The sequence below is a fragment of the Microcaecilia unicolor genome, chromosome 5, assembly GCF_901765095.1.
Source record: "Microcaecilia unicolor chromosome 5, aMicUni1.1, whole genome shotgun sequence".
Lineage (NCBI taxonomy): Eukaryota > Metazoa > Chordata > Amphibia > Gymnophiona > Siphonopidae > Microcaecilia > Microcaecilia unicolor.
Window position 1 is genome coordinate 25,774,782 of NC_044035.1, and position 20,736 is coordinate 25,795,517.

The 20,736-nt window shown below is 45.2% G+C and overlaps 1 protein-coding gene across 1 annotated transcript in view; it reads left to right on the forward strand.

The window, feature by feature from the left end:
• Window positions 1-20,736, forward strand: part of LOC115469968 (xaa-Pro aminopeptidase 1-like) — a 100,799-nt gene that overhangs the window by 11,064 nt on the left and 68,999 nt on the right. Inside the window, 2 exon segments of the mRNA XM_030202777.1 lie at window positions 6,028-6,091; window positions 18,499-18,603. Coding sequence (XP_030058637.1) covers window positions 6,028-6,091; window positions 18,499-18,603 — 169 coding nt within the window.

Sequence of the window (20,736 nt, forward strand, 5' to 3'; positions counted from 1 at the left end):
CTAAAACCTGGTTTAAATGCCATAAGTACATAAGTAATGCCACACTGGGAAAAGACCAAGGGTCCATGGAGCCCAGCATCCTGTCCCCGACAGTGGCCAATCCAGGTCAAGGGCACCTGGCAAGCTTCCCAAACGTACAAACATTCTATACATGTTATTCCTGGAATTGTAGATTTTTCCCAAGTCCGTTTAGTAGCGCTTTATGGACTTGTCCTTTAGGAAACCGTCTAACCCCTTTTTAAACTCTGCCAAGCTAACCGCCATCACCACGCCCTCCGGCAACGAATTCCAGAGCTTAACTATTCATTGGGTGAAGAAAAATTTTCTCCGATTTGTTTTAAATTTACTTCACTGTAGTTTCATCGCATGCCCCCTAGTCCTAGTATTTTTGGAAAATGTGAACAGACGCATCACATCCACCTGTTCTACTCCACTCATTATTTTATATAACTGTATCATATCTCCCCTCAGCCATCTCTTCTCCAAGCTGAAAAGCCCTAGCCTCCTTAGTCTTTCTTCATAGGGAAGTCGTCCCATCCCCGCTATCATTTTCGTCGCCTTTCACTGCACCTTTTCTAATTCTGCTATATCTCAAGTTAGGTGTGATAAGGCAGTATTTTGTAATTGTGTGTGCAACTTTTTAGAATGACTCTGACATGCCTCCTTTTCAGATATACGCTATGAGAGTTAGGTGCTAGGCCTTATAGAATAGCACGGAGCCAGTTAGTTGTTCGTGCAAATCCTAATTGATGTCAGGCAACTGCAGTAATTGATAGCCTCCAATTATTGCTAGTTAAGGGTTCGTTAATTAAGTTGTGCACACGTGCTTAAATTTTGGCATGCAACTGTGGGCGCCGTATATAGAATCCAGGGGTAAATTCCTAACGCACTTCAGGAAAAGGGCCCCATATTCCCTACTACCTTTTGCTAATCTCCCAGTCTGAAACAAAAATTACTGAACAGCAAGCTTGTAACAAAAGCTCAAAAAGTAGAGAATCTGTAATACACCGAGCTGTAAACTGTGCCAGCCATATCGCAGGACCCCACAGTTATACACGTGGGAAAAACATTCAGCATAAGGAAGTTCTAGTCATGCTGCTCCTTTGAAGGTAGAAAGATAAATGCGCGGAAGGATGGAACGTTGGTGAGACAGGCTAGTTGTAATGTGTACGTAAATTGATTCTTATCTTTAACATCAAATGCCACAAAACAAACCAGGCTATAAGTTGCTCACTGCAATAGATATCGACAGAGTGTATGATCACGGCAGTAGAGTAGACAAGACAATAAGAGAGGAGCATATGGAACAAAGGACCAGCTGTTGATGAATAAAGCCATTATGGCTAGTGGTAGGAAAAGTAGAAATCTCAATGTAGCATGGATTGATTGTAAGAGAGACTTTGATAGCATCCTACACACTCCTAGATAATAAATTGTTCTGAAATGTTCAAAATAAACTCGAAATTGATTGACTACATAAACTTCACCATGAAAATGCGGCAACCACAATCCATCTACAATATAATTAAAAAGAAAAAAAAACAAGCTTTCATCGGCTAGCTAGCCTGTAGAACCAGATTCTGTTGTCTTGCACTCACTATTTTCAGTTTAGAACACATTTAAAAGTTTTTTTTTTTTTTTCTGTTTTGTAAGGCAGGTCCGTCTACTATGTAATATATATTAGCTTGTTTTAATTATTTTGTATCTCTATTTCCTTTTTAAATGCCACAGCCTGGTCCCACCCTGGTTAAGGTGGAGCCCATCCTTTCGGAATAGGCTCCGCCTTCCCTAGAATGTTGCCCAGTACCTAACAAATCTACAACTCTCCCCTCTGTACCATTGCCTCATCCATGCATTGAGACTCCGGAGCTCTGCCTGCCTCTTGGGTCCTTCTCATGGAACGGGGAGCATTTCTGAAAATGCTACCCCGGAGGATCTGGACTTCTACTTTCTACTTAAGAGCCTAAATTTGGCTTCCAGAATCTCCGTCCCACCTTTTCCTATATCATTGGAACCCACATGTACCAGGACAGCCGGCTCCTCCCCAGCACTTTCTAAGATCCTATCTGGGTGATCTGGAAAGAAAAATGAATGCATTGCCCTCTTTTTTGTAATCCTATAGTATTTATTGTGTGTTTGCTTGCTATTTCACTAATTGTTATCTATATAATAAATAATATGTGTTCCATGTTGGCATATTGCTTCTTTGGAAATTACCAGTGGGAAAACAAACTGTGTTTTGGTTCTCTGTAGTGACCACCCCTAGACATAAGAGTTCAGATAATTGCTATATTCAGTGAATGCTGCCTCTTGGCATTGTTTACTAAGTACGGTGATTATCTGTTCAGCAGTTTCTTACTATAGTGGTAAATGAAGTGTTAACTCTAGGAACCATATGTGGCTCAAACTCAGGTCCAGATGCACTAATCCCATGAAAAGAGCCCTTTCCTTACTGATATTAGCGAATCGTTAAGGAAAGGGCATGCATGATAGAAATTGCATGCAAATGAGCTGCTCGCTGTTAGCTCATTTGCACGCAGTTTCCTTCCTAAGGAGGGGAAGCCAGTCGGCCAGCTGAGCATGCGCAGAGCAGCCAATCGTTATGCTGGCTGCTCTGCGCATGCCAAAGAGGTCCTTTAACAAAAAAAAAGGACGTCCCTGACAAGCACCTGGACGTTATCCTTCAGCTTTTGTGATGGGCGTCCTTCTAAGACGTATTTTTCTTGCGTGTCTGAAATGACCACAGCCATGGAGGTTCTCTCAACATTCTCCATCCCCTCCAAGGTTGTTTTCAGCTTGCGTCTCCCCCCCCCCCCCCCCCCCCCCAAGGATCGGGACACACGAGGATGTCCAAATCAAAACTATTTGGATGTCCCTCCCTCCAGGTCTCTCAGCCAATCACAGCACGTTTAGCTGTCACCGGTATCAGCTAATTGTGCCGTGATTGGCTGAGAGAGACCTGGAGGGAGGGACGTCCAAATAGTTTTGATTTGGACGTCCTCGCATGTCCCGATCCTTTGGGGGGGGGGGGCGCAAGCTGAAAACAGCCTTGGAGGGGACAGAGAATGTTGAGAGAACCTCTATGGCTGTGGTCATTTCAGGCATGTAAGAAAAACACGTCTTAGAAGGACGCCCATCAGAAAAGCTGAAGGGCTCATCAGGGATGTTCTTCACTCAAAAAAAAAAAAAAAGGACATCCAAGTGTTAGGCACTTGGACGTCCTTTACTCAAAAAAAAAAAAAAAAAAAGGACATCCCTAACGAGCACGGATGTTTTTTCCTTCAGCTTTTGTGATGGGCGTCCTCCTCTGCATAGTCCCGCTCAGCAGACCTCCCGTTAGGTTTTCCATAGTGCATGGAGTCGGAAAACGGCTGTGCATCTGCTAATTAGCTCATTATAATAACCTCTAGATCATTTGCATTCAGTTTTCTTTAGCTGCTACCGTGGCTCGGGGAACCCGTTTGTGCATGTCCCAGTTTACTACTTGCGCGCTAAACTGGCTAGAACCAGTTTAAAAACCGTGTTGCTGGCTTGTTAAGTTTAGTGCATCTGGCCCTCAGACACTTGAATGGTTAAGGAGAGGGGAATTGAAACCTAGTTGCAGCCTAGGACTGCAGATTATGGATGAGATGGTTTTACAGCAAGCATAAAAAAAGGCTGGTACAACAGATTAGATTATGTAAGAAAGAACTGCAGAAAACTTCTGTATAGAAAGGCACAACAAGCTGGCATGTCTCTTCCATTGGAAACTTTACAACTTTGCTGTATCAGAAAAGAACTGGGATCACAACTCCTAAAAGAATTATGAGAATGAAGAGGTTGTAATCACTTAGGACATCCTCATTCTAAACAATAGAAAACTAGATGCACGGAAACTGAACATAGGTATAAGAACCCCCCCCCCCCCCCCCCCCGAAAAGCACTGATCGTAGGGGTGTCCGTTCCAAGTGATTTATTTTATGAATCGGGTGGAGAGGGACAAAATTTTTAAATACCAAGAAAACATGATTGGCACATCTGGCTAGATAAGGATAAATAATAATGGGAGTGGTTAGAGCATTGATCTTGACGTCCAGAGGTGCCCAGTTCAAATCCCACTGGTGCTCCTTGTGATCTTGGGCAAGTCACTTAACCCTCCATTGCCTCAGGTACAAACTTCGATTGTGAGCCCTCCAGAGACACGAGTGTTAGTGCTTTATTTTCAGAGGTTAAGATCAAACTCCACATGTCCGTGGCTTAGATGATCTACACAAAGTTAACCTATTTGGAAACATTGCACCCGAGGCAACCAAGGTGACACCTTTCTAGGCTCTCTGCTTTTCAGCACCAGAGCTGAAAGCTGCATCAATGTCTTGTATTCAGAATACTGAAAGGGAGCTTTAAAGCAATCCCGGAACTAATGCTTAACGATCACATACTTTGCAACTAGCAGAAAAAGTCTTATAAGATTGGGTTTCCTGTCACAATATACACCATAAAATTCTACTACTTTATCACCTTCAGGTCACCACCTTTCTCCCCTGCCTTTTTCCTTTCAGATTGTTATTGGCATGCATTTATGATTCCCTTACACATTCTAGTATTGCCTAGTTGCTCATTCTGCCCTGCCCTGAGGAAGAGCATATTTTAGCCCCCAAAAGCTGTTTTTTCTTCTTGTTTTTATTTACTAACCTTTCTTTATGTATAATAAGAGACTTAGTAATAGGTTTTACTAGCATTGTGTGGCCCATGGTGTCATTAGATTAGACTGTGGTTCTCAACCTACTCCTTGGGACATACCTAGCCAGTCGGGTTTTCAGGAAATCCACAATGAATATGCATGAGAGAAATTTGCATGTACTACCTTCATTCTGTGCAAGTTTATTGTGGATATCCTGAAAACCTGATTGGATTGAGAACCCCTGGGTTAGACTAAGCTAAAAAGATAAGCTGTTGACATTTTTTCTAGAAGTTTTTAAGTATATATGTGTTTGGATTTCATATGTATTAAGTCTGTCTTTTAATATAGCAATTTAGTAGATAGCAGTAGATTAGGACTGAAGTGGCCCATCTGGTCTGCCCAGTATGATGATTAGGGTTGTACTCTTGACTAAGGCTGCCAACTAGATCCAGATTCGCAGGACAGGGTTGATCCAGTCCTGGGTTTACCCCACTGCATGCTGGGATTGTAGTCTTGCTTTCCTTAGGAAATGCAATGAGGGAAGCAGAACTACAAGACTACAAGTCTCAGGATGAAACTGGGTAAACCCAGGACTAGTTCAACCTTGTCCTGTTAAACTGGATCCAGTTGGCAGCCTTACTTTTGCCTCCTTTTTGGCTTGGGGTGCACGCAGTGTCTGGCAATAAAATGTTTGTGTTGAACTGAAGGCCTTAATTCTTTGTGAAAAGGTGTGAGTTCAAGTGAATGCAAGTAGATCCTGAACTAAACACTTCAGTCACTCAAAGGCTTCTGGGAGATTAAAAAAAAAAAAAATAGCTGTTTGTAAATTATTGTTCCTTGTATTCATGGTAAGTACTGGCACTTAGGGGGCAGCTGTATACCTGAATGTCACAATTTAGGTGCCTACTTTATGTGGCCTATGATCCTATGTGTATAAATACTTTTATTGAATACTAGCATAAGTTTGGCTACAGGCTGGCATAAATATTAGCACCTAAATGTGACTTTTATTACGTAATTCATGGTATTCTATAACTTAAGCATGTAAATGTTGGACCCACCTCTGCCCCGGCCTTATATTTACATGGTAAGCCACTTTAGTGTATAATTATAAAACGTTAGTTGGTTACACTTTCTGCTGTTTATGTGCTTAAGTGCACACTTGCGTGTGTAAATGCTAGTAGTTTATAAATTTAAGCACGCAACATGCAGTTACAGAATGAGGAAGGTCAGTGTCTTTAGTGAAATCCTGTTCTTTCCCTACTATGGTTGTCTAACAAACAGATTTTGTACTGGAAAAAACTGAGCAAATCTTGGGTGCGTGCTGTTGCCCTTCTGAATTCACTTAGTGAGGTCTTGTCTTGCAGAGTGAATACATCGCTCCCTGTGACTGCAGGCGTGCGTTCGTCTCTGGATTTGATGGCTCTGCAGGTATGTCTCTAGGTCATGGATCTGCTGCCAAACTTAAATAAGGTCTTCATCCTGGATGAAAGTACTGGGCAGCTTCAGAATTTTACTGAAATGGTTGTGAAGACAACATGACTGCTGTCGATAAAAACCCCAAGGCCTGTCTTGTGTACCCATTTCCCATTTTATATTGCAATACCACAGACCCTACTTGATTTCCAGTTTTACCCTTGCTTTCCTATAGCTTCATGCTTAACTGTTTTCTTGTACTCAGCTAATTGTTTTTACTTCCACCATCTCCACTGGGAGTGTGTTCCTTGAATACACTATGAAGGCATGTTTCCTTGTGTTGCTCCTGAATATACTTAGGAGTAATGGCAGGAAGTACTGTGGGAGGTGGTGGAGACAAGAACGACAACAAAATTCAAGCATGCATGGGATAAACACAAAGGATTCCTTATATGGAAAAAGAATGGAATCAAAACAAAACTTCCATTATGTAGCATCCCACTATACCAGAACCTGTGGGATAGTTGTCTCCGTCAACCAGCAGGTGGAGATAGAGAAAGAAAACTGAGCTGAGACATCTCTCTCTTGGCATCCAATCCAGCTGCTTAGTATTTTCTATCTTTAGCAGGTGGATGGAGACACTTTTCAGCCTCTTGTTTTGAGTGCTTTGCTCCTGGGACAGTTGGTCAGCTGGTCCCCAGTTGAGCTTTGCGTGTGGCTTGAGTCTTCAGTGTCTTATCCTTTGTTTCCTGTGGTACTCTCCTTTTCCAGCATAATGACCTTAAAAAAAAAAAGTCGAAGGAAAGGGGTTTGCTGGAGAGCGTGGGACAGAGTGTCACTCCTGAGCCTTTCTTATCTGTGGTAAGACTTGTGGTGACTGTGAGCTTGAGGGAGCCAGCAGTGCTGATTAAAGATTGACTTAGAATCACTTGGAGGCTGGAAGTTCTATTTGGTGCAGGGGAGGCTCCTGACTCGCTGCTTGGGACATGTGTTGCGCTGGTGACAGGGTGAATGGCAATTCCCAGAGAGGCAGTTAAGTGATGTTCCAACTGTGGGGCATGCCGGCTGGTATTGGGTTGTTGCAGGGCATTCAAGTTCGGAATCCTTCGGGATGCGGAGGAAACAGCGGCAGCATATCTTCGGGTTTGGCGCAGCATCCGAATACGTTGGGGTCTTCGGGCTCTCCGCCAGTGCATAGTTTGATGCTGGAGAGCGTGGGAATGGGCGCCATTTTGTTGGGGCCAACTGACAGGAGCAGTCACTGGCTGATCATGCGCAGAGCACAGCAGCCATTTTACAGCTTCAGGGCCGTACAGAGCAATCAGCCGTTTCGTGGTCTTTGTTTTCTCTGGAGTTTATATTGCTCTTACATCAGGCCTAGTTACTGAAGCAGGGACAGTCAGAGTTGCTGCAAGGTGCTTCGGTTTCTCATCTCGCTGCCCCTCCTGTTCCTAAGAGATCTCATTTAGACCTCCAGGAGTGGGCAGATGAGGCTATCTCTGCTTCTCCCCCCTTATCTGATGTGGCCTCGGTCTACTTAGAGGAGCCGTTAGAGAAGGGAGAGCTCCCTCCTGAGGAGGGACATGATCTGAAAATACTGAGGTTGATTTGAAAAGAGGAACTCAGTACTTTTATTTCTGAGGCATTGGCAGTGTTTTCCATTGAGGAGCCTTCTGCTTTACCATTAGGATTTCCATCTTCCTTGATCATGAGGGGGCTTAGAGGTTCTTCTAAGGCCTTCCCGATGCATCCAGGCAATCAGTGCCTGATTACAGCAGAATGGGTGTCACTGGACATGGGGCCGAGAGTGGGAAGAATCATGGCTTGCCTCTGCCCGTTAGTTCCGGAGGAGAAAGATAAATTGCAGCTTCTCAGGGTGAGCTCCCTGGTTACAGCAGTGATTAAGAAGACCACCTTGCTGGTGGAAGGGAGCATTGCCCTAAAAGACCTACAGAATAGGAAGCTAGGAGGCTTACTGAAGTGGCCTCTTTGGGCTTTCAACAGACACCGTGTAGCTCCTTCATGGCAAGAGCATGCCTGAAGTGGCATCAGCAGTCGGCAACATAAGATGGGTGTTATAACACCCCGCTGGAAGCGAGGTTGGCCTTACATGATGGGTGCTATTTATGACATGTTATGGCCTGCAGTATGTCTTTGGTTGTCAAGGCACTTCGGCAACTCTGGTTGCGTCATTGGCCAGACGATGCAGTGTCAAAGTCGCGTCTAATTAAACTGCCTTTTTGGGGCAAGTGGCTATTTGGAGAAGATTTCAGTAACTTGGTGAAAGAACTGGGGGAAACTAAGCCACAGTGGTTGCCAGAGGATAAGCCGAAAGCGTCTGGTCGTCTATCTTCAGGAGGCTCTCGGTTTCGAGACTGCAGACGATACCAGCCTAGTCGACAGCAATATGGTCAGAAACCAGGCACGCCAATTTTATTTTCGTGCAAACAGGAAGTCCTCCTTTCAGTCAGAATGCCTAATGCCTCCAGAGCTTTGCAGTGATATGAGGCTGGTCAGCTCTTCTCTTCCTCCAGTCTGAAGATGTCTTCAGGAGTTTCAAGAGGAGTGGGCCAAAATCACGTCAGACCTGTGGGTTCTGGATATTCTTACAGAAGGTTACAAGTTGTAGTTTTCCTGCCCAGTCACTCCTTTCTTCTTGCAGTTTTCTTGCTGAAGGGGAGCCAAGATGGTTGAGGTACATGCCATCATAGATTCCTTGCTGACGCTCCGGGTCATTGTTCCAGTTCCCCAGGCTGAACAGGGACAAGGCAGTCTACTTCATTGTCCCGAAGAAGGAAGTCTCCTTTTGTCCGGTCTAAGATCTCAAATGTCTAAACTGCGGCCTCCAACTGTCCTGCTTTTGCATGGAGACACTAAGAGCAGTCATAGCCTTGGTTCAAGTAGGAGAATTTATCACCGTCCTCGGTGGCATACTTGCATATACCCATATGGCCGCCGCATTGGAGGTTTCAACGTTTTGCGTTGCTGAGCTATCACTTCTGGTTCATGGCTTTGCCCTTCGATCTTGCCATGGCTCCAAGAACGTTTACCAAGGTAATGGTGGTTGTGGCGGCAGCAGCCTTCCTTCAGTGTCAGGGAATAGGGCTTATTTGTGTGTCATCCTGTTTGGACAACATGGCGGTGACAGACAAAGTTGTCCGTCTTTTGCAGTCATTGGGTTGGGTATTCAATTTCAAGAAGAAAAGACTAACTCCATGTCAGACGCTGGATTATCTGGGTGTTCTGTTTGACACAGCGTGGAAGAGAATCTTCCTCACAGAGCACAGGAGGTTGAAGCTGGTTCAACAGATTTGTCTTCTCAGTCAAGGCAGCTCCATGGCGACAATGGAAGTGGTGCCATGGGCAAGGGCTCATATGTGACCATTATAGAAATCTCTCCTCAGCCACTGGTCTCCAGTATCATGGAAGTACGAATTTCGTCTTCCTTGGACGCTAGTTGACAGATGGGATATAACATAGTAACATAGTAAATGACTTCAGATAAAGACCTGTATGGTCCATCCAGTCTGCCCAACAAGATAAACTCATTTTACATGGTATGTGATACTTTATATGTATTCCCGAGTTTGATTTGTCCTTGCCTTTCTCAGGGCATAGACCGTAGAAGTCTGCCCAGCACTCTTCTTGTACTGAGTTCTGAAGCTAACATCGAAGCCCCTTAAAATTTACACTCCAGCCCATCTCTATCTATGCAGTGGTGATTGTCGCTGAGGAATTTGATTGTTGGTGCTCCCTTTCCAATAACACAGTTGGAGGTTGGGAGCTTATTATAAGTTCCATCTGGCACAGGGCACCTAGATGGAACAGGAGTCTCAGTGGTCGATAGCTCAGGGCACTGTGGAATGACTTGCGCGTCTTCGCTCCCTTTCTGGCAGGGGCCCCGGTCCGAGTTTTCTCTGACGGTGCAATGGTAGAGGCTTATATCAACAAGCAAGGCGAGATTGCAGCCATCTGATGGCACTGAAGGCAGCCTCTCTCAAGAGTTGGTCAGAGAAAAATCTTCTGTGCTTGTCAGCAGCTCACATCTCTGGACCCTTGAATGTGGAGGCGGACTTTCTCAGCAGGCACTCCTTGGACCCAGGAGAATGGGAACTATCCAGCCAGGGTTTTCAACGAATATTTGACTGATGGGGTTCTCTGCTTCAGAACTTGATGGCAACGCAAAGGAATGCTAAAGTAACAAAGTTCTTCAGCTTTTGGAAAAAAAACGGGGTTAATGGGGATCGATTCCCTGCTGCAGCCCTGTCCAGAGACACATTTACTGTATGTCTTCCCTCATTGGCCCATAGTAGGCTGCATGTTGAAAAGGATTGTATTGCACTGGGTTTGAATAATTCTCGTTGGCCCAGGTTGACTGCAGAGGCCTTTGTAGCGGTCCTGATTTGACTGCTGGACGGGGGTCCTCTCTGTCTGACTTCTGCAGGTATATGGCTTACTGATGGCTAAGGGAAAACAGCAGTAAAACAGTTGGAGCTGAATGGCATTTATTTTTTCCAAATGGTGATGCATAGCGTGATGGAATGTCCTTGTTGTAAGACCAGAGTAAATAATTTCTTAGCTTCTTGTTTAAAATCAAGGAGGAACAAATCTGGTGGAGGGGAAATGAGTCTGCTTTGGGTCCTAATGATCTGTACATTTGTTGTGTTATTTTGGTGAGTGGAAACAGGTGGGCTTATAGGGAGGGAGAGGAGTACAGGATGGGAAGGATTCTTGTGGTATGTTCTCCATAAAAGATTTGGTTCTTGGTCTTCTTTGGCAATATGTTAGCTTTAGGATCACTGTTTTATGAAAACACTAGTAAATAAGGCCCGTTTCAGAGGCAAATGAAACGGGCACTAGCAAGGTTTTCCTCCCTCCCTCCCACCCACGCACGCAGTTCAATTAATCCCCCCCTTCCGCGACCCTGTCAACCCCCCCCCCTTCCCAGTGAAAACCGTCCCCTGCCGCCGTCGAGTACCTGTGCTGACGGGGGAGCCCAACCCCCATCAGCCGAAGTTCTGCTCTCGTCTGTGCTGGCGTTGCTTCCTGAATGAAGTTGTGTTCAAGTTTCTGTGCGTGCGTCTGACGGCAGACGCACGCAGAGGAACTTGAACAGAAGAGCGTTCAGGAAGCAAAGCGGCGAAGGGTAGAAGAGGAGTTCGGCTGTCGGGGGTTGGGGTCCCCCGTCAGCACAGGTAGTGAACAGTGGCGGTGGTCGGTTTTCGGCGGTAAGGGGGGGTCGACAGGGCCCCGGAAGGGAGATCCAGGGCGTCGTAATTCGGAGGTAGGGCGGAGTGTGGAGGTCGGTGGGAGGGGATGACGTTTAGACGCGAGGGCGGGACAGGTGAGCGATGCTATTTGTTGAGTGTCATTGCACCACCCTCGACGTTTTGATGCGAGGGCGGGGCAAACACTCATGGGCGAATTTGGGTTTCACCACCATGCACTTAGGACTTGTGGAGGCTTCATTAGAACGTTGGGGTTGTGAATTATGTGCGGATGGGGCGTGGCTGAGGGCAGGTCTGTGAGTGAGAGTGAGTGGTGCTGACAGCCTAGCCTACCAACAGTGCAGGGCTTCCCTGCCACAGACTGAGCTTCAGAATGTTGGAGGTGAGAATTATTTATATAGATATATTTGAATTTGATATCTTGTCCTATTTATTCATGAAGGGCCCTTTTTGTGGTGGTGGTGGGGATGTTTTGAACTTAATTTTAATTCTGAAAAATAATTGTGGAGATAGTGTAGACATTTTAGAGAAGTAGAGGCTGGTGCAGTTTAACCTGTCATTGCAAATGTTTTTTGAATGTTTAAAATGTTCAGTCGCAGTTTGTGTTACTCTGTCGGTTATAATGTTAGCTTAGGTCTGAGGCTATAGTCCCCTATATTTCAGTTAAGCTGAATCGAATCGAAAAACCAATTCATATGACTGAATCGAATTGAAACTTTTTTGAGTGAATCAGACAGCACTGTTCACCAGACGCATTATACAGAGCATTATCACTTCCTTTTTTCCTGCTAGCCATTCCTCTCCCCGTGCATCCAAGCAGCCTTCTGGCTTTTGTGGTCGCCTTTTCTTCCTCTTTAGCCACCTTAAGATCATCACGTGTGATCACCAAATCCTGCTGTTTCTTTCATGCACAGAACTTCACTCCTCTGTGCTTCTCCCTTGGGTTTTTGCAGGCCAAATGCATGACTTTGCATTTTTTAGCATTAAATCTTAACTGCCAAATTCTGCCCATGTACCAAGGTCTAAGTGTTATGTAATTAATCTGCTCTCTCTGGGAAATCAAATTGCAGAATGTTCAGAGTTCAGACTAGACAATAAATCTTTTGTTATCAAGGTTCTTAACATGTTTTATTCTGTTTATAGAGAATGAAATAGTTGTCAAGTTGTACCTTAACAGATTGCACACTTAATACTGGAAGTATTGGAAGAATATTCCCTCCGATATTCAGCCAGCAGCAGACAGCACTGACCCCAAATATTCAATGCCGGGCTGTTTCTGGTGACTGGCGTTAGGTATACTGTTTTCTTTTTTTTTTTTTTGCTGTTTCTAACTTAACCGGTTATCAATAGAAATCAAACAAAATAAAACATGGAAAAGAAAATAAGATGATACCTTTTTTATTGGACATAACTTAATACATTTCTTGATTAGCTTTCGAAGGTTGCCCTTCTTCGTCAGATATTCAGCCTTAGCCGGTTAAGTTAATAGTGGGCAAAGTTTGGGACTAAATTTATGGGATGGCTGCAGTGTCTCTATGAGTCTCCGGTAGCCAGAATGAAAGTAAATGGGGGATATTCGGCCCAGTTTACAATCCAAAGGAGTACTCGGCAGGGATGCCCTCTTTCACCCTTGCTGTTTGCTCTCTCTATTGTGTCCCTAGCACAGCGGGTTCGTTCTTTACCGGACATTAGAGGGCTACAACTTGGGGGTCGAGAACACAAAATAGCATTGTTTGCAGATGACATCTTTTTTTATGTGGGTGCCTCAATGCTGACATTGCCCATCATTTTATATATGTTACATTTGTATCCCACATTTCCTCACCTTTTTGCAGGCTCAATGTGGCTTACATAGTACCGGAGAGGCGTTCGCGGACTCTGGTATGAACAAATACAAAGTGATGTTGTGGTAAGATAGAGTTCAGTCAACGGAAGAGTTGTGTTATGTCCATTACGTACTTTACTTTTGTTGTGTTGCAGAGATCAGGCATTTAAGTTGGATTGGTAGGGTATGCCTTTTTAAACAGGTTAGTTTTTAATGATTTCCTGAAGTTTAGGTGGTCGAACGTTGTTTTCAGGGCTTTTGGTAATGTGTTCCACAGTTGGGAGCTTATGAAGGAAAAACTGGATTCGTAAGTTGATTTGTATTTTTTTTTTTTTGGTTACATTTGTACCCCGCGCTTTCCCACTCATGGCAGGCTCAATGCGGCTTACATGGGGCAATGGAGGGTTAAGTGACTTGCCCAGAGTCACAAGGAGCTGCCTGTGCCTGAAGTGGGAATTGAACTTAGTTCCTCAGTTCCCCAGGACCAAAGTCCACCACCCTAACCACTAGGCCACTCCTCCACTCCACTATTTAAGTCCTTTGCAGCTTGGGTAGTGCAGGTTTAGATATGTTCGTGTTGATTTGGATGTGTTTCTGGTTGGTAGGTCAATGAGGTCTGTCATGTATCCCGGGGCTTCACCATAGATAATTTTGTGAACCAGGGTACAGATTTGAAGGCAATACGTTCTTTGATTGGGAGCCAGTGTAGTTTTTCACGGAGGGGTTTTGCGCTTTCAAATCGTGTTTTCCCAAATATAAGCCTGGCTATACCGTGTTTTGTGCGGTCTGGAGTTTCTTTAAGGTTTTTTCATTGCAGTAGTCTACCTGGCTTAGTACCATTGATTGTATCAGGCTGCGAAATGTTTCCCTCAGGAAGAATGGTTTCACGCATTTGAGTTTCCACATTGAGTAGAACATTTTCTTTGTTGTGGATTTCACTTGGCTCTCTAATGTTAAGTTACGGTCCATTGTAAATGAGTGGAGTTGAACGGGTAGATGTGAAGCGTCTGTTTACGCTTAACAAATTTGGGGGGCTTTCTGGCTTCAGAGTCAATTATGATAAATCTGAATTAATGGGGGTAACTATTTCAGACAAGGAGATCGATAGAATGCTACAGTCTTTTGCATTCAAAGAAGCAGGAATAAGTTTCCGGTACCTAGGTATCCAGATATCTCGAGACTTGTCCCAATTGTATTCATTAAATTACATCCCTCTGTTTAAGGAGTTACGTAGAGATTTGAGTAGATGGAAAAATGGGTGGTTGTCTTGGTGGGGACGAATATCAGCAGTTAAAATGAACCTCTTACCCAGATTGTTATTTTTATTTCAATCTCTTCTTTAATGGTTCCAAGGGCTGAGCTTATGCCCCTTCAGTCGGAAGTTTCAGGTTTTTGTATTGGGAGGGCGCTCTGCTAGATTATCAAGGAAGGTGATGTGAGGATCAGTGGAACAGGGGGGTAGGGAAAATTTGATGTGGTATTATTGGGCAGCTCAATTAAAATTGATTTCGGAGTGGAGTAGGGGGGAACAGTCGCCTGTAACTATTTTGGAACAGTATTTTGTTCCGGAATATTCTCTAGATGCGGTCTTCTGGGCCTCAGTCTCAGCCAAAACTTATAAACAATTGACGCTTAACCCATTTATATCGCATTTGTTGACAATGTGGAGCACCCTAAAATACAAATTACGTGGAACCCGGGCTCTGTCGTCCTTTGTGCAGATTACTCAGGAACCTGGTTTCTTGGCTGGTCAGCGTGGAGCGGTTTTTGCAGCCTGGGCCCGTCGAGGTCTTGTTAGATTTCGGGATTTATTGGATGTACGGTTTTTTGGGGAATTACAGGAATCCCATGCACTGCCTGCATCAGATTTCTTTGCATACTTACAGGTTAAACATTTTATTCTTAAGCAAGGATGGCTAAAAACTGACCCTGATGAGACTGAGCATCTAGAGAACTTATGGGTCTCTATAGGTAAAATGGGAAGGACTATATCTCATCTGTATCGCTTCATCAGGGGCATGACTTTGTTAGAGTGTGAAAGCGGTATGCCTGGAGGTGAAAAAAGCATCTATTTGTGTCCTGATCAAAGAAAATGTGTTTAAGGTATTAAGGAGGTGGTATTATACACCTGATCGGGTGAAGATCATGTATCCTGGTTCCACCGATCAGTGTTAGAGATGTGGAAGGGCCACAAGTACCTTCTTCCATGTTTGGTGGTCATATGCATCTCTAAAACATTTTGGTTGGAAGTAGCTCGAAGTCTCACTACAATTCTTGGATACTGCGTTTCCCTGTGAACCGAAATGGTGCCTTTTAGGCTGGGGGAACAGGAGAGGATCAAAGTGGCAGCGACGCATAAAGCAGAGTACTGGACCCACCATACATAGTTGGTTAACAGAAGTAAAATTGGTGGCTGATCTGGAGAAACTGACGGATCGCTGAATAGGGCGATACGATCCTGAAGTGGCAGAAATGGACACATTTGGACCGATTATTGGAAACAGTTTGAGTGTTATATTTAGAAGGGTGCAAGGGGGGGGGGGGGGGCGGGATAATCTGGTGAGAGGAGTTGGGGATGGGTGGTGGGGTAGTTATTAATGGGGGAGGGGGAGGGAAACTTGTAGGGATGGGAAATTCAGGATGGAGGGTTGAGATTCAGTTAGTGAGATTTTGTATTAGGATTAGAGGGTGATCTCTGTATCATAGTGGTTGTAATTGAGCAATGTATTTTTGGATGAGGGATGTGAACTTTTTCAATTTTTTAATATAAAAAAATTTTAAGTAAAAAAAAAAATAGTGGGCAAAGATAGAGGACTGGTGTTTATGCGGTCTGATTTGCTAGCTAAACTTAGCTGGCCTACGCTTGAATATTCGCAGATAGTTGGTTATATTGTGCGATATAGGTGGTTAGCTACTATGGAGGAGATTCAAAATATGGCGCCTAAAAAAATCGGCTCTGAAATCTGTGCCTACTAAGCGTATTCTATAATTGGCACCTAATACACTTAGTTGATATCTCGGCACCTAATTTATGCACACTCATTTACACAACGAAAATGTGGTGTAAACTCCCAGTGCATAGATTTAGGCGCAGTGAGCTATAGTCTATAACTGTGCGTGTAAATTTTGGAACGCCCATGAAATGCCCGTTTCTCTGCCCATAACCACGCCCATATTTGCCTGCATGCATTAGAAGTTCGGCACACTTCGTTACATAATACGCTTAGCGAGTTGTGCACCTCAATTCTAATTAATGCCAATTAGTGCTCATTATTGCTTAAGTGCTGCTATCAGCGCTCATTAGCTTGTTAAGCCAATTAAGTTGCACGAGTTGTTATATAATTGATGTGGATCTCTAGGCGTGCTATATAGAGTCCGGGGGTTGGTGGTAAGCGCTGTTATTCAATGGAGATAACCGACTATTTTATGCTGAATATTAGCACTGTATATTGGGCCTCCCTAGGCACAGGCTCAAGCTTGTCAAAGTAACCTTAAACTTTCACTCATGAAGGATATAATGCTAACTAGCCCTGTATAAATTCAGTTGCCTGTGCTATTGCTTTGGTGAGTCTCTCTTGACAGAGCCGGGCTTCATCAGGCATGCTGTTCAATCTTTCTTCAAGAGTTTCAGGCAGTGGCGTAGCCAAGGGTGGGCCCAGGCCCACCCACTTTGGGTTCAGGCCCATCCATTAGCAGCATACCTATGATGCCCCACAAGCTGAAAACTCCCAAAATCTGTCCCTCCTGCATACCTTGTAAATAGCAGATCTTCGCCTGTAGCAAGCAGCGACTGATACATACTGCTCGCACCGGCCCCACAGCCTTCCCTCTGACGTATTCCTGCGTATGTGGAAATAGGAAGTTGTATCAGTGGGAAGGCTGTGGGGCCAACATGAGCAGTGTTTATTAGTTGCTGCTCGCTGCCAGTGAAAATCTGCTATGTAAAAGATATGCAGGAGAGGGGGGATGTTTGAGAGACCATATGGCATGCAGGTGAGAGAAGGAGAGACCAAATCACTTGTGGAATGGGGCATGATTCTTCTGCCCACCCATCTTGGGCCCAGGTCCCTGGTTTCAGGGACACTCGTTTGGTTGGCTGTAGGTAGAGAGCTTCAGGTGGTACCAGCAGTGGCGTTCAGGTGCTAAAACATATATCCAGTCCTTTGCTCTCTTCTTTTATAGCCCATGCGTGCGTATATTTATTATGAACATGGGAATATACACAGAGTACATACATTTAATCAATGTAAATGGGCAGCTGGTATGTTCAGCTATGTGTTTTGTGTTTTTTTTTTTTTTTTTTTTTGGGTGGGGGAGAACACACCAAGTTCATCCGTTGGTCAGCTCAGGAAGGTGAACTCAAGGTGATTGGAATATCTTTGTGATAAGATGGCCATTGATTGGTTTGCCAACCATTCTTTGTTTGTACAATGAAAATACAGATTTTAGGGCAGCAGTGTCATTTTGTTACAAAACAGTTTGAGTCTTTGGGACCATTGTCAAGCATGTGAGAAGCCTTTAGGCCTTCTAATTTTTGTGGCCATCCTATATAATAAAACGCACCTCCAACATTCTGAAGCTGACGGCATGGCTGAGGCATTCCTGCTCTCTGTATCCATCTCCTGAATTGACATCACGTACTTCCGGGTTCGTCACAAGCAGAAGTGACCAACCACACGAGGTTTCTCGGCTTCAGAATGTTGGAGGTGCATTCTGTTAAATAGGATTGGTCAGTTCCTTGAAGCACAGCCAGAGATCAGCATCCTGCACAGTAACGCTCAGACACCAGAGAGAGGGGGGGGGGGGGCTGACACCAGAGAGGGGGGGAGATATCTCTGTCACACACACACTCTGTCTCTCACAGTCAATGCCTTTCTCTATCTCACTCTCACACACTGTCTCTCACACACTCTGTCTCACATTTACTCTCTATGTGTCACACAGTCACTCACACACTCTCTTGGTCTCATACACTCATTCTCACAGAGAGTCTGTGTCTCTCACACACACACTCTCTATCTCGCACACACTGTATCTGTGTGAAACACACACTCTCTCTCACACTGTCTCTTACATACGCACTTGCACACACTGTCTCTCACACAGACACACTCGCACCCAGACTCACTCTCTGTCTCTCACACACAGTCACTCTCACATACACTCTCAAACATACACACTCCGAGGAAAACCTTGCTAGCGCCCGTTTCATTTGTGTCAGAAAGGGGCCTTTTTTACTAGTTTTAATATAAAAAGGATCCCTAAGTGTGAGTTGGGTGTTATTTCTACTGAGGCACTGCATTTTGCTTGGGACCATTGCTTTCCATTTATTAACACCAGTAACCTTTTCTGATTTTCTCCCTGAACAGGCACTGCTATTGTGACTGAGCAGCATGCAGCTCTTTGGACCGATGGACGCTACTTCCTGCAGGCAGCACAGCAAATGGACAGTAACTGGACACTCATGAAGATGGGTGGGTGGGACTCTGGTCCTAGCATATGTGCTAAGCTAGCAGGGCTGTAATCCCTCTTGAGACGTGCACCTGCTAGAGGGTGACCGAAACTGGGGTTTTTAATTTCAGCTGAAACTGAATCTGCAGCCAAAATTCGCTGCACAATTTCGGCCAATCAGAAGCTAAAACGAAAACTGGGGCATTCCCCCCCCCCCCCTCAGTCCCCTAACCGAAAACCACCGCTACCTTCTCACCGTGCGTTGGCCCTCCTCGTCGGGGTACAAGCGATTCCTAGCCACTCCTGCCCTGGCCGACTCCGCATTCAAAATAGCTTCTTGAGACTGCTACGGGAGGTCATGGCAGCCATTTTGAGATTGGAAGCGGTAGGGACAGGAGCAGTGCCCAGGCGGACAGAAGCTGTTTTGACTGTGGAGCTGGCTGGGGCAGGAGGTGCTGGGGATCACTGCTGCCCTGATGAGGCCACTAGACTATCAGGGCTTCTAAGGTAGTCTCAGGGAGGGCCTATGGGTGAAGGGAGGGTGGCAGCTTTTGTTTGGGTGTGTTGGGGGGGGGGGGGGGGGGGAGGTTGAGCAGAGAATGGTCATGCTTTGTTTCGGATTGGGGGGGGGGAGGGGTTCAGCTGAAAATGCACCAGCATTTTCAATTGAAACCGAAACATGGCCAAATCTGGATTTTGGTTTGGTTTCTTCACTGAAACCAAAATTTGGTCAGTCTCTAATATCTGCATCACTATGAAATATAATTTGCTCAAACTTTACATATAATAGTCCTTTCTCTTTCTGTAAATGGTGCTTGGAACTCTTATTATGCAGATACAATTGTTTTTTTTATATTTGGTAAATTTATTTGAGCTGTTTGGTTCTGTACCTCTCTTTCTCCACATTTGGAGATGCTTTATACACTACTAGCCGTTCAGCCCGTAAAAACGGGTTAGTATAGGAGGGGGGGTGGGGGGTTGAAAGGCCCCCCACCCCGCCGCCGAGTTCGCCGCTGCCCCCCCCCCCCCGAGTTCGCCCCCCCCCCCCCCCGGAGCCGTCGCCACCCACCTTCCACCCGGTCGGGCCCTCGCTCCGCTATTGAAACAGCGAGGGCACGCAGCACACAGCTCTGCTGAGCTGCCTTCGGCCTTCCTTCTTCTCTGCCTGTGTCCCGCCCTCAACGACGTTACGTCACACGAGGGCGGGACACAGGCAGAGAAGAAGGAAGGCCACGGCAGCTCAGCAGTACAGCTGTGTGCTGCGTGCCCTCGCTGTTTCAATAGCGGAGCGAGGGCCCGACCGGGTGGAAGGTGGGTGGCGGCGGCGACGACTCTGGGTAGGGGGAGCATTAGCGACGGCGGTGTCCCTCACAAATGCACAGTAGAGACCCTCTCTGTTCCGCCCTCGTCATCACGTATTGACGCGGGGGCGGGGCAGAGAGGGTCTCTACTGCGCATTTGCGAGTGAGTACGACACTCGCCATTTATATATATTGATGTGCTCTTTTCTCCCCTTTCCCTGTGGGTAGGGATAATTCAAACCCAGAAAATGGGAGTTTAGCAGTCGCTGTCTCGTGTGCATATAGGATAGTGAGCAAATTTGACAGCTAATTGTGAGTTTACATCATCCCTTAAAATTTAAGGGTCCTTTTACAAAGCTGCAGTAGCAATTGGCCCTTAATGCGCTGTTGTTTGTTTGTTTTTCCTGCACACTAAGACCATTTCTATTGCAGCAGTGAAATGGCTGTTTTTTTCTTTTCTGTATTAACGGCCATGCGCTGTCGCCATTAGTGTGCGGCCATTTGAAAAACAAAACAAAAAGCATTTTGCAGGCAGTAAGGGCTCATGTGGTAATCCTGCGCTAATCGGTTATCACACCTGGATTACCATGCGCTAACCGTTGAGTGCAGACGGGGGTAGCAGGTGCACATTTGAGACTTACTGCAGGACCCCTGAGCACGTCCTGTGCTCAGGGGTTCTGCATTTACTGCAGATTTATAAAAGGACCCCTAAATAATTAATATAACATAGATGCGTCCATGTTGAGCTCAGTGTTTTCTAGTGTGCTCTATGCTGCAGTTTTCTGGTCCCCTATCCTACTTGTTAGTGCTTCATTTTTACTCTTGGATGACCTTTTTTACATTTTTGTTTTCCTT